The sequence below is a fragment of the Anomaloglossus baeobatrachus genome, chromosome 3 (assembly GCF_048569485.1).
Source record: "Anomaloglossus baeobatrachus isolate aAnoBae1 chromosome 3, aAnoBae1.hap1, whole genome shotgun sequence".
Classification (NCBI taxonomy): domain Eukaryota; kingdom Metazoa; phylum Chordata; class Amphibia; order Anura; family Aromobatidae; genus Anomaloglossus; species Anomaloglossus baeobatrachus.
Genome location: NC_134355.1, coordinates 282883763 through 282901363, shown reverse-complemented (window position 1 = coordinate 282901363; position 17601 = coordinate 282883763). Strand labels below are relative to the sequence as shown.

At 50.1% G+C, this 17601-nt stretch overlaps 1 protein-coding gene across 2 annotated transcripts in view; it reads right to left on the bottom strand.

Moving 5' to 3' along the window:
* MED23 (mediator complex subunit 23) overlaps positions 1-16966 on the bottom strand; it is a 226605-nt gene extending 209639 nt beyond the window's left edge. For both annotated transcript variants that reach the window (XM_075339880.1, XM_075339881.1), the window contains exons 1-2: positions 16738-16966; positions 4497-4528 (exon numbers count right to left, since the gene is read on the bottom strand). In XM_075339880.1, coding sequence (XP_075195995.1) covers positions 4497-4528; positions 16738-16776 — 71 coding nt within the window. In that variant the 5' untranslated portion in view covers positions 16777-16966. The remainder of the gene's footprint in view (positions 1-4496; positions 4529-16737) is intronic.
* Between the last annotated feature and the right edge of the window lie 635 nt (positions 16967-17601).

Genomic DNA, 17601 nt, shown 5'->3' with positions numbered 1-17601 from the left:
GAGAAAAGAGCGAGGGGGGGGAGAAAAGAGCGAGGGGGGGGGAAGAAAAGAGCGAGGGGGGGGGAAGAAAAGAGAGCGAGGGGGGGGGGGAAGAAAAGAGCGAGGGGGGGGAAGAAAAGAGAGCGAGGGGGGGGGAAAGAAAAGAGAGCGAGGGGGGGAAAGAAAAGAGCGAGGGGGGGGAAAGAAAAGAGCGAGGGGGGGGGAGAAAAGAGCGAGGGGGGGAAAGAAAAGAGAGCGAGGGGGGGAAGAAAAGAGAGCGAGGGGGGAAGAAAAGAGCGAGGGGGGGGAAGGAAAAGAGGGAGGGAGAAGAGAGAGGGAGGGAGAAGAGAGAGGGAGGGAGAAGAGAGAGGAGGGAGAAGAGAGAGGGAGGGAGAAGAGAGAGGGAGGGAGAAGAGAGAGGGAGGGAGAAGAGAGAGGGAGGGAGAAGAGAGAGGGGGAAGAAGAGAGAGGGGGAAGAAGAGAGAGGGGGAAGAAGAGAGAGGGGAAGAAGAGAGAGGGGGAAGAAGAGAGAGGGGGAAGAAGAGAGAGGGGAAGAAGAGAGAGGGGGAAGAAGAGAGAGGGGGGAAGAAGAGAGAGGGGGGAAGAAGAGAGAGGGGGGAAGAAGAGAGGGGGAAGAAGAGAGAGGGGGAAGAAGAGAGAGGGGGGAAGAAGAGAGAGGGGGGAAGAAGAGAGAGGGGGGAAGAAGAGAGAGGGGGGAAGAAGAGAGAGGGGGGGAAGAAGAGAGAGGGGGGAAGAAGAGAGAGGGGGGAAGAAGAGAGAGGGGGGAAGAAGAGAGAGGGGGGAAGAAGAGAGAGGGGGGGAAGAGAGAGGGGGGGAGAAGAGAGGGGGGGAGAAGAGAGGGGGGGAGAAGAGAGGGGGGGGAGAAGAGAGGGGGGGGAGAAGAGAGAGGGGGAAGAAGAGAGAGGGGGGAAGAAGAGAGAGGGGGAAGAAGAGAGAGGGGGAAAGAGAGAGGGGGAAGAAGAGAGAGGGGGAAGAAGAGAGAGGGGGAAGAAGAGAGAGGTGGAAGAAGAGAGAGGGGGAAGAAGAGAGAGGGGGAAGAAGAGAGAGGGGGAAGAAGAGAGAGGGGGAAGAAGAGAGAGGGGGAAGAAGAGAGAGGGGGAAGAAGAGAGAGGGGGAAGAAGAGAGAGGGGGAAGAAGAGAGAGGGGGGAAGAAGAGAGAGGGGGGAAGAAGAGAGAGGGGGGAAGAAGAGAGAGGGGGGAAGAAGAGAGAGGGGGGAAGAAGAGAGAGGGGGAAGAAGAGAGAGGGGGGAAGAAGAGAGAGGGGGGAAGAAGAGAGAGGGGGGAAGAAGAGAGAGGGGGGAAGAAGAGAGAGGGGGGAAGAAGAGAGAGGGGGGAAGAAGAGAGAGGGGGAAGAAGAGAGAGGGGGGAAGAAGAGAGAGGGGGGGAAGAGAGAGGGGGGGAGAAGAGAGGGGGGGAGAAGAGAGGGGGGGAGAAGAGAGGGGGGGAGAAGAGAGGGGGGGGGAGAAGAGGGAGAGGGGAGAAGAGAGGGGGGGGGAGAAGAGAGAGAGGGGGGGGAGAAGAGAGAGAGGGGGGAAGAGAGAGAAGGGGAGGGAAAAGAGAGAGCGGGAAAAGAGGGGGGAGAGGGATAAGAGGGGGGCAGAGAAGAGGGCGAAGAGAGGAGGGGGAGAAGAGAGGAGGGGGGAGAAGAGTGGGGGGGAGAGAAGAGAGTGGGGAAAGAAGAGACGGGGGGGCAGAGGTGCTCTGTCACCAACTGTCTCCACTCTGTGACTTGTGGTGCAGGTGACAGAGTGCAGACAGTTGGTCCCATGCAGCAGGACAGGTGGCAGAGCACAGCGGTGACATGCCTGTCAGTGTCTTGCTGCGTCCTGCAGTGCTGCTGGGAGGAGCAGATGATCACACTGCCCGACACCGGCCGCTCTCCTGACATCGCAGCAGAGCGGGCGGGTGGACAGTGTGAGCACATACTTACGTGACAGGGGGGATTTCAGCTGAAGAACCCCCCCTGTACTGCACACTGGCGCCCCATACCTCACTATCTGCAGGACGCTTAGCCGGCTCCACACCGACGTCCTCAGTCTCCTCCCCTCGATGCTGGGCTGTGCCGTGCGGTAGTCACCGCCCACAGCCCTGTCACTCAATCTGAGTGGTGCCAGCCTCCTCTGACGTACCCGTCAAGTTTGAGAGCCCGGAACTTGCCGGGACGTAAGAGGATGCTGGCGGCCACAGCTCCAGGGGGTCATGTGACAGGCACTGAGCGTGCAGGATAGCGCCGCTCAGTGCCAGAAATGGAAATACAAGCCAATGGAGAAAATACCTAGAATTGTAAGTAGAACTCCTACAGAAAATAAAAAAAATGGGTGAACCACCCCTTTAAGGGATCATTAAAGGGTTCCTTAAAAGGGAATCTGTCACCAGGTTTTTGCCCCCTAATCTGAGAGCAGAGATCCTTATTCCACCGGTGTCACTTACTGAACTGCTTAGGGTACCTTCACACTTAGCGATGCAGCAGCGATCCGACCAGCGATCTGACCTGGTCAGGATCGCTGCTGCATCGCTACATGGTCGCTGGTGAGCTGTCAAACAGGCAGATCTCACCAGCGACCAGTGAACAGCCCCCAGCCAGCAGCGACGTGCAAGCGACGCTGCGCTTGCACGGAGCTGCCGTCTGGAAGCTGCGGAGACTGGTAACTAAGGTAAACATCGGGTATGGTTACCCGATGTTTACATTAGTTACCAGCGCACAGCTGTGTGTGCAGGGAGCAGGGAGCCGCGCACACTGAGCGCTGGCTCCTTGCTCTCCTACCATAGCTACAGTACACATCGGGTTAATTAACCCGATGTGTAATGCAGCTACATGTGCAGAGAGCAGGGAGCCGCGCACACTGCTTAGCGCTGGCTCCTTGCTCTCCTAGCTGCTGTACACATCGGGTTAATTAACCCGATGTGTACAGCAGCTACATGTGCAGAGAGCCGGAGCCGGCAGCACAGGCAGCGTGAGAGCTGCAGATGCTGGTAACTAAGGTAAATATCGGGTAACCACCTTGGTTACCCGATGTTTATCTTGGATACAGCTTACCTCAGCTGTCAGACGCCGGCTCCTGCTCCCTGCTCGCTTCATTTGTCGCTCTCTTGCTGTCACACACAGCGATCTGTGTGTCACAGCAGGAGAGCGGCTTTGAAGAAAACGAACCAGGGCTGTGTGTAACGAGCAGCGATCTCGCAGCAGGGGCCAGATCGCTGCTCAGTGTCACACACAGCGAGATCGCTAATGAGGTCACTGCTGCGTCACAAAAAGCGTGACTCAGCAGCGATCTCGGCAGCGAGCTCGCTGTGTGTGAAGCACCCCTTAGTGTAGTTTTGATAAAATCTGTTTGATCAGCAGTAAATTATCATTAGCAGACTACTTGGCATGCTGCAGGTAGTCCAGCATATTCATGAGCTCTGTATAACTGCTAGATCTGCAGAAGAGAAGACATTGATTTTATCAAAATGACAGCAAACAGCTCAGTAAGTGACACATCGCTGGAATCAGGGTCTCTCTCTCTACATGCGCTGCCAAACCTTTAGGGTACTTCCCCCACTTAGATAAAATGCAGTGGAAATCCGGATAATAAATTGGCTGTGTTTTTCAGTATCAAAATTGTGCTCTAGATTATAACAAATCTCTTTCACATGCAGCTAAAATAATAGTTGCAGGGTAGATTTTACAGTTTTGTGCATTTGGTATCTGCAATAAGTGAATATATTCTGCGGACGTCCCTGAGCATCCATCCTTTGCGATACTTAGCGGCATCCTGCTGCAGAAATTCCCCATTGAAATTTACGGTAAGTGCACGCCACATCTTTTACCAGCGGATTCCACCTGATAAAGTGCAAAAGAAAAATACACCTCCAACAATAATGAACATATGCACAGCAATGGCAAAACAACTTGCTGTGCATGATTCATCGTTGGAAACTTCTTTTAACCGCTTCATAAGCCGTGAAACAGTGACTTGTCCAATTCAACTTAATGCCCAGCAAGGACACCTTAAGATTTTACAGCAAATTTCTGATCACATCATACATGTATACAGTGGTGTAACTTGAAGCTCATGGGCCCCATTGCGAGTGTTTAATAGCATTTTCATATAGGCCAAAGGCACTTTTGGGTTCCCTAGTCTCCAGGGCCTGGCTGCGATTGCAAACCTTGCCCTTATAGCAGTTAAGCCCATGCACGTACATAGTAAGGAAACATGATTCACTGCCACTAAATCAAACAGGGTAAGATAAGGAAATGCCAACCAGAAGAATTTCTAACTACACGATAAGAGGCGAGATACAATGGTGCACATGTGATCACCATGATGGCCAACATCAGGAATGGTGGAGAAAGGTTCAACTTGAAGGGCCCAAGACTTTTTTCAACCTATGTAACTATGTGGAAGTATATGTGGTGCATAATCTTACAGCTTTTAAGACTTTATACATGTCATTTATCAGAAAGGTAGATTTGCATGGAAAACAAAATGTAAAAGAAAAAGTAAGGTACTCACCCAGCAAAGGCCTCTTCAATGACCTCTGTTTTCTGTAGAAGGAAAAAAAAGAAATTAAATTGCTGTATTCTTCATACTTCTGGATGCAACATAGTTCAGTGACAGAAAGCCTGATTCAGCAGTTTAAGCCTGGTTTTCACCGTCCTGACCAGGCCAGTTTTTTCAATTCTAACAAATAAACAGCTGCACTCTGAAATGCTAAGGTATGCAAACACTGAATACATGAACTAGGAAGTGCATTACTGCTAAGGAATTACAATTGAGACACTTAGGGCATAAAAATGGCCAGTTTTACATGAGCCCAGTAACTAGCGTCAAGGCGCTTCTCTTTATGCTGTGTCCCTACTTTAAAGGGAACCTGTCATCAGAAATTTAGCTATAAACCTAAAAGTTCCCCCTCTGCAGCTCCTGGGCTGCATTCTAGTAAGGTTCCTCTAGTTTTTGTGGCCCCTTTTATACCAAAATAAACACTTTATAAAGTTGTACCTTTTCGTATGTAAATTTCGTAAATCGTCCATGGGGGCGGGCTGCCTGGTGTCCGTTACTGTCCTCCTGCCGATTTACACCGCCCCCGAACGCTGAATTTCAAACCTCAGGACGCCGCCCGGGGTCCCGCGCATGCGCTGTGCGACTGTAGCGGGACTGTGCCACTGCGTGCACGTGACCGCTGGTGACGCTTTGCGCGGGCACGAGGTTATGGGCGGCGCTGTGAGTGTCATCAGCAAGTGCCGCCCATAACCTCGTGACCGCACTTTCTCCTCTTCCTCTCAGATGCTCGCCGCGTCTCCCCGTTAGCTATGGTGTCCTGCTCCGTCCGCTCCTCCCATCTATTTCCTGCTGCAGGGCAAGATGGGAAGGAGGTGGCGTCGGTCATCTGGCCAGCGAGCGCTTGCGCAGAACGCTGGAGGAAGAGGGGAAAGTGCGGTCACGAGGTTATGGGCGGCACTTGCTGATGACATTCACAGCGCCGCCCATAACCTCGTGCCCGCGCAAAGCGTCACCAGCGGTCACATGTGCACGCAGTGCACAGTCCCGCTACAGTCGCACAGCGCATGCGCGGGACCCCGGGCGGCGTCCTGAGGTTTGAAATTCAGCGTTCGGGGGCGGTGTAAAATCGGCAGGACGACAGTAACGGAAACCAGGCAGCCCGCCCCCATGGACGATTTACGAAATTTACATACGAAAAGGTACAACTTTATAAAGTGTTTATTTTGGTATAAAAGGGGCCAGAAAAACTAGAGGAACCTTGCTAGAATGCAGCCCAGGAGCTGCAGAGGGGGAACTTTTAGGTTTATAGCTAAATTTCTGATGACAGGTTCCCTTTAAATGTCTTTATCTGGGCTGAAAAAGCCTACAATCTTATGGGCGGGCAGGAACCTGCTAAAAGGAAATTAAAATCAATTTTTAAATGTATTTCCTTAGCAGTAATGCATGTCCAAATTCCTGTATTCAATGTTCGCGTACCTTAGTGCAGCTGTTTGTTAGAGTATGTTTCATGTTCAGTATGCACCTGTTCACACTTGTCTGTTAAAAAGTGAACTCAGTTTTTTCATTTTAATTTTATACATTCTGACCACTGTCAGTTTATAGGGTGACAACTCTGGAACGCTTCAATGGATCCCAGTGATCCTGAATCCCAGTAAATTTAGGACAATTTTGCGTTTGAGAAAAAAGAAGGGAATTTTGTTTACTTACCGTAAATTCCTTTTCTTCTAGCTCCTATTGGGAGACCCAGACAATTGGGTGTATAGCTTCTGCCTCCGGAGGCCACACAAAGTATTACACTTTAAAAAGTGTAACCCCTCCCCTCTGCCTATACACCCTCCCGTGCATCACGGGCCCATCAGTTTTGGTGCCAAAGCAGGAAGGAGGAAACTTATAAATTGGTCTAAGGTAAATTCAATCCGAAGGATGTTCGGAGAACTGAAACCATGAACCAAAGAACAATTCAACATGAACAACATGTGTACACAAAAGAACAAACAGCCCGAAGGGAACAGGGGCGGGTGCTGGGTCTCCCAATAGGAGCTAGAAGAAAAGGAATTTACGGTAAGTAAACAAAATTCCCTTCTTCTTTGTCGCTCCATTGGGAGACCCAGACAATTGGGACGTCCAAAAGCAGTCCCTGGGTGGGTAAAAGAATACCTCGATAAAAAGAGCCGAAAACGGCCCCCTCTTACAGGTGGGCAACTGCCGCCTGAAGGACTCGTCTACCTAGGCTGGCATCTGCCGAAGCATAGGCATGCACCTGATAGTGTTTCGTGAAAGTGTGCAGACTCGACCAGGTAGCCGCCTGATACACCTGCTGAGCCGTAGCCTGGTGCCGCAATGCCCAGGATGCACCTACGGCTCTGGTAGAATGGGCTTTCAGCCCTAAAGGAATCGGAAGCCCAGAAGAACGGTAGGCTTCAAGAATCGGTTCCTTGATCCACCGAGCCAAGGTTGACTTGGAAGCCTGCGACCCCTTACGCTGGCCAGCGACAAGGACAAAGAGCGCATCAGAACGGCGCAGGGGCGCCGTGCGACAAATGTAGAGCCGAAGTGCTCTCACCAGATCTAACAAGTGCAAATCCTTTACACATTGGTGAACTGGATGAGGGCAAAAAGAAGGTAAGGAGATATCCTGATTGAGATGAAAAGGGGATACCACCTTAGGGAGAAATTCCGGGACCGGACGCAGAACCACCTTATCCTGGTGAAACACCAGGAAGGGGGCTTTGCATGACAGCGCTGCTAGCACACTCTCCGAAGTGATGTGACTGCCACTAGGAAGGCCACCTTCTGCGAAAGGCGTGATAGAGAGACATCCCGCATCGGCTCGAAAGGTGGTTTCTGAAGAGCCGTTAGCACCCTGTTAAGATCCCAGGGTTCCAGCGGACGCTTGTAAGGTGGGACTATGTGGCAAACTCCCTGCAGGAACGTGCGGACCTGCGGAAGCCTGGCTAGACGCTTTTGAAAAAACACGGAAAGCGCCGATACTTGTCCCTTGAGAGAGCCGAGGGACAAACCCTTGTCCATTCCGGATTGAAGGAAAGAAAGAAAAGTGGGTAAGGCAAACGGCCAGGGGGTAAAATCCTGATCAGCGCACCAGGATAAGAAGATCCTCCAAGCCCTGTGATAGATCTTGGCGGACGTTGGTTTCCTGGCCTGTCTCATGGTGGCAATGACATCTTGAGATAACCCTGAGGACGCTAGGAGCCAGGACTCAATGGCCACACAGTCAGGTTGAGGGCCGCAGAATTCAGATGGAAAAATGGCCCTTGAGACAGCAAGTCTGGTCGGTCTGGGAGTGCCCACGGTTGACCCACCGTGAGGTGCCACAGATCCGGGTACCACGACCTCCTCGGCCAGTCTGGAGCGACGAGGATGGCGCGGCGGCAGTCGGACCTGATCTTGCGTAACACTCTGGGCAGCAGTGCCAGAGGAGGAAATACATAAGGCAGTCGAAACTGCGACCAATCCTGAACTAATGCGTCCGCCGCCAGAGCTCTGTGATCTTGAGACCGTGCCATGAATGCCGGGACTTTGTTGTTGTGCCGAGACGCCATGAGGTCGACGTCCGGCGTTCCCCAGCGGCAACAGATCTCTTGAAACACGTCCGGGTGAAGAGACCATTCCCCTGCGTCCATGCCCTGGCGACTGAGAAAGTCTGCTTCCCAGTTTTCTACGCCCGGGATGTGAACTGCGGAGATGGTGGAGGCTGTGGCTTCCGCCCACAGCAGAATCCGCCGAACTTCTTGGAAGGCTTGACGACTGCGTGTGCCGCCCTGGTGGTTGATGTACGCGACCGCCGTGGCGTTGTCCGACTGTATTCGGATCTGCCTGCCCTCCAGCCACCGCTGGAACGCCTTTAGGGCTAGATACACTGCCCTTATCTCCAGAACATTGATCTGAAGGGAGGACTCTGTCGGAGTCCAGGTTCCCTGAGTCCTGTGGTGGAGGAAGACCGCTCCCCACCCTGACAGACTCGCGTCCGTCGTGACCACAGCCCAGGATGGGGGCAGAAAGGATTTTCCCTTCGACAAAGAAGTGGGAAGAAGCCACCACTGAAGAGAGGTTTTGGCTGCCAGTGAAAGAGAGACGTTCCTGTCTAGGGACGTCGACCTCCTGTCCCATTTGCGGAGAATGTCCCATTGAAGTGGACGCAGATGAAACTGCGCAAAGGGAACTGCCTCCATTGCTGCCACCATCTTCCCTAGGAAGTGCATGAGGCGCCTCAAGGGGTGTGACTGGGCCCGAAGGAGAGAGTGCACCCCTGTCTGCAGCGAACGCTGTTTGTCCAGCGGAAGCTTCACTATCGCTGAGAGAGTATGAAACTCCATCCCGAGGTAAGTCAGTGATTGGGTCGGTGTCAATTTTGACTTTGGGAAATTGATGATCCACCCGAACCTCTGGAGAGTCTCCAGAGCAATGGTCAGGCTGTGTTGACATGCCACCCGGGAGGGTGCCTTGACTAGAAGATCGTCTAAGTAAGGGATCACCGAGTGGCCCTGAGAGTGTAGGACCGCCACCACTGCTGCCATGACCTTGGTGAAGACCCGTGGGGCTGTCGCCAGGCCGAAAGGCAGTGCCACGAACTGAAGGTGTTCGTCCCCGATGGCGAAACGCAGGAAGCGTTGATGCTCTGGTGCAATCGGCACATGGAGATAAGCATCCCTGATGTCGATTGATGCTAGGAAGTCTCCTTGGGACATCGAGGCGATGACAGAGCGGAGAGATTCCATCCGGAACCGTCTGGTTCTCACGTGTCTGTTGAGCAGTTTGAGGTCCAGAACGGGACGGAATGATCCGTCCTTTTTTGGCACCACGAACAAGTTGGAGTAAAAAACCGCGACCGCGTTCTTGAAGGGGAACGGGGATCCCAACTCCTTCTGCCTTCAGAGTGTTCACCGCCTGAAAAAGTGCATCGGCTCGCTCGGGGGGCGGAGATGTTCTGAAGAAACGAGTCGGAGGACGAGAACTGAGCTCTATCCTGTAACCGTGAGACAGAATGTCTCTCACCCATCGGTCTTGGACATGTGGCCACCAGGCGTCGCAAAAGCGGGAGAGCCTGCCACCGACCGAGGATGCGGTTTGGGGAGGCCGAAAGTCATGAGGAGGCCGCCTTGGAGGCGGTTCCTCCGGCGGTCTTTGTAGGACGTGACTTAGACCGCCATGCAGAAGAGTTCCTCTGGCCCTTCTGTGACCTGTTGGACGTGGAGGAATGGGACCTGGTTGAGGGCCGAAAGGACTGGTGCTTCTCCTGCTGCGAAGCCGACTCCTCTATAGGTGGAGTTGGGGGAGAAAGATCTAGCACCTGGTTGATGGACGCTATAAGGTCATTTACTATGGTGTCCCCTTCAGGTGTATCAAGATTGAGAGCAACGTCAGGATCAGAGCCCTGAGCTGCGACCTCCGCTTCATCCTCCAGAGAGTCCTCATGCTGAGACCCCGAACAGCGTGATGAAGTCGGGGAAGGTTCCCAGCGAGCCCGCTTAGCCGGTCTGGGACTGCGGTCCGTGTCGGATTCCTCACCGTGGGACCTGGGTGTCACCCCAGGAGCACTTCGCTGCACCGACCGAGAGGGGCCTGGGGGCGATGAACTCAAAATAATGCGGCCGAACAGAGAAAATGTATACTGTATACTGTATATATATATATATATATATATATATATATATATATTTATATATATATATATATATATATATACACACATTTCGGCACCCTAGGGGGGCCAGCACCTGGTAACCGGTGTGGCTTACCGACCGCCCAAAGCGGTTGTGTGTCCACCAGATTCCCAGCCTGGGCCTCCCAGAGCTACAGAGCTCGTTCTGAAATCCTCCACTGGCAGAAGTGATTGTAACAATGGCTGCCAGAGTTCTCAGGGGAGGAGGGAGCCGTGGGCGTGACTAATAAAGTGCGGGAATCTGGTGCCCCACAGTGCTCAGTGAGGGGGGAGGAGAACACCTAAGTATGCTCCAGCCCTCACTGCCGACGTCCAGTCGACCGTCCCGCCCTTACCCCTGACTGGCAGGCCCGGGGGCGGGAGTTATGGTACTAGACCGCAGAAGCCGAGGACTAAATTTAATAACGCGGCCGGCGATCAGGCGCGGTCGGCGCGGTAGTCCCGGTTGTCACAGAAAAACAGCAGCCGCTGCAGCGTTGTAACACAGGCGCTCCATGCACCGTCCCCAAGGGGACACAGAGTACCTTTTAGATGCAGGGCCTGTCCCTGATGATACCCAGTCTCCTGTCCGTCAGATTCCCCCAGGGGCTGCGGAGGGAGCCCGGTCCCAGTGAAAGGTGACCGGTTAGGATCCCACTTCTCCCAGAGCCTCTAGGGGATGGGGAAGGAAAACGGCATGTGGCTCCAGCCTTTGTACCCGCAATGGGTACCTCAACCTTGACAGCACCGCCGACTTAGTTGGGTGAGAAGGGAGCATGCCGGGGGCCCCGTGAGGAGCCCTCTTTTCTTCCATCCGATACAATCAGCAGCTGCTGCTGACTAAAATGTGGAGCTTGCGTGAATGTGTGCCTCCTTCAACACAAAGCATAAAACTGATGGGCCCGTGATGCACGGGAGGGTGTATAGGCAGAGGGGAGGGGTTACACTTTTTAAAGTGTAATACTTTGTGTGGCCTCCGGAGGCAGAAGCTATACACCCAATTGTCTGGGTCTCCCAATGGAGCGACAAAGAAATTGGACATTTGCGAAAATTTTCAAAGATTGAATTTTTATATCCTTAAAGGGCACCGGTCACCGGTTTTTCGGCCTCTAAGCTACGGCCACCACCAGTAGGATCTTATATACAGCATTCTAACATGCTGTATGTAAGAAATTGTAAACAAGAAATACATGGCTAATTTATGTATGCTCTGAGGGAAGCAAATCGAAGATTCCCACAGGGAAGGTGCCTTCTTCAGAAGACATTATGAACAAGAAGGACAAGAAGAAAAATTGGCACAAAGTTGGATGCAAAAAGTATTATAATTTTATTGGCAACAATATAAAGAATATGTTGAAACTTAAATAATCACAAAATTTGCATGGTTAAATAAGGTAGGAAGGATGAGGTCATAAGGTCGCAGATAGGTACAAAACAAGTAGAACACAAATAATAAAACAATCCAAGCCGCCAATAAGGACAATTAGGGCCCTTACAAGTTTTGGAAGGTAAGGCTATGTGCCCACGCTGCGGATTTTGCCGCGGATTCACCGCGGATTTTCCGAAAATCTGCAGCAGCGGCACTTCCAAGCCATTTCAATGGCATTTTGGAAATGCTGTGTCCATGCTGCGGATTTTTCCGCAGCGGATTTGCCGCGGATTTTGTTCCCGAAAAATCTGCATGTCAATTATTGTTGCGGATTTTGGTGCGGATTTTGGCTATAGAATGGGGGAAAAAAAAAAAAATCTGCATCAAAATCCGCGGCAACTTCGCGGTAATCCGCGGCAAAAATAAGGTGCGGATTTGTCGCGAAAGTCGCGGATTTTCATGCAGAAAAATCCGCAGGTACATTCTACCGTGGACACATAGCCTAATAATACAATTAGTGTGTATCAAATTTGGGCCCAGAAGTGAACCCCAGCAGGTAAATACCAAGATAAAAACCCCTCCACAAATAAATAAGGTACAGACAAAGCTCTTATGCAGTAGGGCGAAACGAACGTTGGGACCGCTCTTCCGCCGCCACGTTCCACCACCCCACCAGGTATACCTTGTCTCACTCTCCAGCTGCGCCAGCAACGCACATTTTTTTGTGCAGTACTTCTACTTGCTGGCATTTTCAGCTTTCCTCCCCCCTTCTTTAACTACTCGGCTCAGCTCCCCCTGTGCTGACCAGGTGCTGCGCCCAGCCCTGCCTTTACTGCCCTACCTCCTTTTCCACGACTATTGTCACTTGGATGTATACCTATCCTTACACTTTTCTTCTACCTCTGTACCTCTCTGCCCCACGACTAGTCTAACTGCGGTTACACCTGAACTATTGACTATAGTACCTCTCGGCTTTTTGACTATTTTATTACTAGTCAATAGTTCCCCCCCCCCTATTACTAGTTCCTGCAATTTTTTACAATTCTTGTACCTCTCTGTTCACGACTATTCCTTATATTGGTATATGGGAGCACCAGTGACAGTCCTCATTTTCTATCTTTCTTAATCCTTGTTCACTATTTTCCCTTTGGCATTCCGTGTTCTATACAGGTTTATGCATCTGGACGGTATTTAACCGTTACTTATTTTTATTTTTATGGACTGCAACTGGTGCACCCGTTACAATACCTTTCCTCCCCTTCTCCATAGGTTTTAGTACTTGGCGCATATCCTTTCAGCCATCGACTAGTGCATAAGAGCTTTGTTTGTACCTTATTTATTTGTGGAGGGGTTTTTACCTTGATATTTACCTGCTGGGGTTCATTTCTGGGCCCAAATTTGATACACACTAACTGTATTATTACCTTCCAATGTAATGGCCCTAATTGTCCTCATTGACGGCTTGGATTGTTTTATTCTTTGTGTTCTACTTGTTTTGTACCCATCTGCGACCTTATGACCTCATCCTTCCTACCTTATTTGACCATGCAAATTTTGTGATTATTTAAGTTTCAACATATTCTTTATATTGTTGCCAATAAAATTATAATACTTTTGCATCCAACTTTGTGCCAATTTTTCTTCTTGTCCTTCTTGTTCATAATGCTGTATGTAAGAGCGCAGGCCACAGTGTAGAATATAAAAAGCACTTTATAATACTTACCTAACGGTCACGCTGCAGTGGAGTTGGGCCATATGGGCGTCTCCGTTGTCTGGTGCCGGTGCCTCCTCTTTCAGCCATCTTTGTCCTCCTTCTGTAGCCGGGGTGCATGAGGCGTCTACGTCATCTACATCATACACACTCACTGGTCCAGTGCCGGCAAGAGTGGATGACGTAGGACACATCATGCACCCCGGCTACAGAAGAAGGAGGACAAAGATGGCCGAAAGAGGAGGTGCCAGCACCAGACAATGGAGACGCCCATTTAGCGTATGTTAGAATGCTGTATATAAGAGCCCGCTGGTGGTGGTCGCAGCTTACATGCCAAAAAAACGGTGACAGGTTTCCTTTAAACCAGAGAGTTGTGTCACACAATATAGTTAACAACATTAGACATATGAAGTGACTTTGGAGGGGCCCAAGTGACAGAAAATACCCAAAAGTGACGCCATTCTAAAAACGGCACCCCTGCAGTTTTTGATGCGTTTTTGGTGCAGTATGTGGTGACCTTTTAGTCACCACAAGGTGCATGCTTTTCCTTCCCCAGCAAAGTCTATCAGATTTTCTGTCCGCACATTGCTCTTTGGGAAGGCTGCAGTTTTGAGGTGACCCTAAAAATGTAGCATGTCAATTTTTATTACGTTTTTCCCTGTGTTTTCCACCTATTGGTGATTAAAAAAAAAACAAAAAAACAGCATAAAAACGCATAGTCAAAAAACACACCAAAAACACATGCTTTTTTATGTGTTTTTGGGGGGTTGGCCAAAGGGTGCATTTTTGTGGTTACGACAAAAATGCAGCGTGCGGACATACCTATTGGGATAATCTGCAGATTAGCAGCATTCTAAAGCACACTGCGTTTTTTGTGGCATTTTTTGGTGCAGTTTTGTTGTCAGCAAGTTCTGACTTTTGACTTCCCTGCAAAGTCTATGAGAATCCAGATTTGCTGTGCGCACATTGCAGTTTTTTGTCTGTAGTTTGTCAAAACCTTTTGACAAAAAAGAAGCAGCATTTCATTCTTCTTGCATTTTTGTCACCTATTGAAATCAATGACGGGATGAAAACCGCAAGGAAAATCGCATGCTACCAAATCTGTTCATTTTGCATGTGTTTTACTTGCATTTTTGTCACAAAAACCACAGGTCACCCACATTCTTTCAGGATAAATTAATTCTCTCTCTAAGCGCTCCATACTCACTGATCACCGGCTGTCACACTGCTCCCACAGACTCTAATTCCAGAGCCGCTCATATATATTCACTGCTTCTACCGACCACCGGCGTCTGTGATTGGTTGCACTAAGACTCGCCTCCACACTGAGTGACAGCTGTCTGACTGCAACCAATCACAAACGCCGGTGGGCGGGTCTATATTGTAAAGTAAAATAAATAAATCATTTCAAAAAAACGGCATGCGGTTCCCCCAATTTTGATACCCAGCCAAAATAAAGCTCCACAGCTGGGGGCTGGTATTCTCAGATTGGGGAGGCCTATGGTTATTATTAGGCTCTCCCCAGACTGAAAATATGAACCAGCAGCCGCCCGAAATTGCCGCATCTATTAGATGCGACAGTCCCGGCACTTTACAAAGCTCTTCCCGATTGCCCTGGTGCGGGGGTAATTAGGAGTTAATGGCAACCCATAGCTGCCACTAAGTCCTAGATTAGTTATGGCAGGCATCTATGAGAAACCACCCGTTACTAATTTGTAAGTAAAAGTAAATTAACACAAACACCACAAAAATCCTTTATATGAAATAAAAAACAAAAAACCCACCCTCTTTTTCCACTTTATTAACCCCAATAACACCCCTACATGTTCGACATAATCCACACGAGGTCCCATGATGCTTCCAGCACTGCTACATCTGATGCTCGCAGCGAGCGCCAACATGACTGCCCGCTGTGATCGCCACACAACTGAAGCGAGCTGCGTGGTCAGCAGTGACGTAACTCAGGTTAGCCGCGGCCACAGCTGGAGTCCTCCACCCGTGACAGCAAATCACCCGAGTGACTGAAGTGAACTGCGCGATTAGTAGTGACGTCACTCAGGCGATTTGCGGTCACAGCTGGCATCCTCCACTTGTGACCGCAAATTAGGCCACGACGTAAGTGAGCCACAGGTGGAGGACTCACCTGCGTGACGTCACCGCTGATCGTGCGGCTCATTTGAGTCGCGGCCTGAACATTACAGCGGTGAACTTGTGATGTCACTGCCGCGACACACGCCGTACTGCAGGGCCCACAGCTGTGACATCAGGGGTTCACCCAAATTCATTCTGATTGCACGGCTATCTGCACTTACAGCTGGCAATCATGCTCTATAACGCTCGCTGTAATGTGACAGGACAGGGATGTAGCAGAGCTGAATCACCGTGGAACCTCGTGTGGATTATGTCGGAGAGGTGTTTGGAGACTAATAAAGTGGTGAAAGAGGGGGCTTTTTATTTTATTACAAATAAAGGATTTTTGGGTAGTTTATATTAATTTACTTTCACATACAGATATTAGTGATGGGGCGGTGTTTCATACACGACTGCCATCACTAAGCTACGACTTAGTGGCAGCTGTGGGCTGCTATTAACTCCCTATTACTTAGATTGACACCGCATCAGGGCAATCGGGAAGAGCTGGGTCCAGCACCAGAATTACCGCATCTTATGGATGTGCCACCTCTGGGGAAGCTGTGGGCTATTTTCTGACAACAAAACTGCACCTAAAAAACATGGCAAAAACTGCAGCGTGCGCATAAGGCTGTGGGGCTGCTGCACCGAGAGCCCGGCTACTGGAATGAAATTAACTTTATTTGTCCGGACAGCCTTCAGTATCGTGAGTGGCAGCTGTAACCACGCCCAGGCACTGACTGACAGCTGGCTGGGCAGTGCATCTGTACAGTGACAGCTGTCAGTCAGTGAAGGGGTGTGGATACAGCCACCATTACCTGTATACTGAGATGTGACAGAAGCCGCTCTGACAAAGTTGGAGACTGGCGGGAGCAATAGAGCTCATTTCCTCTAAGTAGCCCGTTCTTTCAGGACAGTGGCCGCACAGCTTTACAACACAATGAGCCACATATCTGCAGGTCAATAGTGTTACTTACAGTAACAGGTTCCCGTTAATAAGCTGTGTTTTTCTATACATAGTACGTGTATAGTCGGATGTATATGTCCGTCCATTAGATGGGATTCTATGAGCACTGTATTAGGGTGCAGCACTAATAATGACATTCTGGTGACACATGAAGCCATCACTGTCGCACTATATGGCAGTAATAGAAGAGATCCCATTCATGTCAGTGATTAGGAGAACAAGGAAAGCAGGCTCCTTACACCCCACAATGCCCGGGGGACCCCTCAGACTATAATGGGGCCTGCAGGCCTCTGTCAGACATAACACAGTATGCTGCTGTGTGCAGAGTAGATGGGGTCACCCTCCTATAAGGAGAGCGCCAAAACTACACCCTGAACCCATTACTGGCCACAGCTGCTCCACTATAAAGCCACTTACCACCACCTCCTCAAAGATGCTCTGCAGCTGGGACTCCATGAGTGCAGGGAGCCCGCACCGCTGCTATAAGACACACAGGCCAGGCGACAATGGCCTCAGCACATACTGCTCTACAGACGGAAGGCCACACCACGGTACAACGACCGACAAGGAGCAGCTATTGTCATCACACTACATCATGCAAAACACGGGTGTCGCTGCCTGTTGTCTCCGGGTAGGAAAGAGCGCAACCGATAATTCACTCCCTCCGGAAACTGGCAACTTCCGCCTCACTAAGGTTCCACAACAATGCGGGGGAATAATGAAGTGCGCATGCGCGCTATGTGGATCTCCGCTCCGCAGTGCTTAGTACTTTGATAGGAGTGCTGGGATCTGTAGTACTCCACCATGTCTGAGCGACCACTGCACTGTCAGCCTGCTGCACTCAGCTGGGTGTACTGGGGAAAACTCAGAATTCCGTTTTACACATTTACACATTACAATGTGTCTTATCTTATTACCCCTTTTGCGCTTTAATTTTTTTCTATTTCCAGGAGCCATAACTGCTTCATTTTTCCGCCCATATAGCCCGATAGCTTGTTTTTTGGCTCGCCATTTGTCGTTTTCAGTAACACCAATCATTACACCATTCAATGGAGGTAAAACAATCTTCCAAGCGCAGTAAAATTGCAACAAAACGATAATTCCACCTTGTTTTATTCGGAACTCAGCATTGAAGGACTGGACTTTAAATATATATATATATATATATATATATATATATATATATATATATAGATATATACATATATATCTATATATATATATCTATATATATATATATATATATATATAAATGTAGCGCCCCTGAAGCCATCAGGGAGC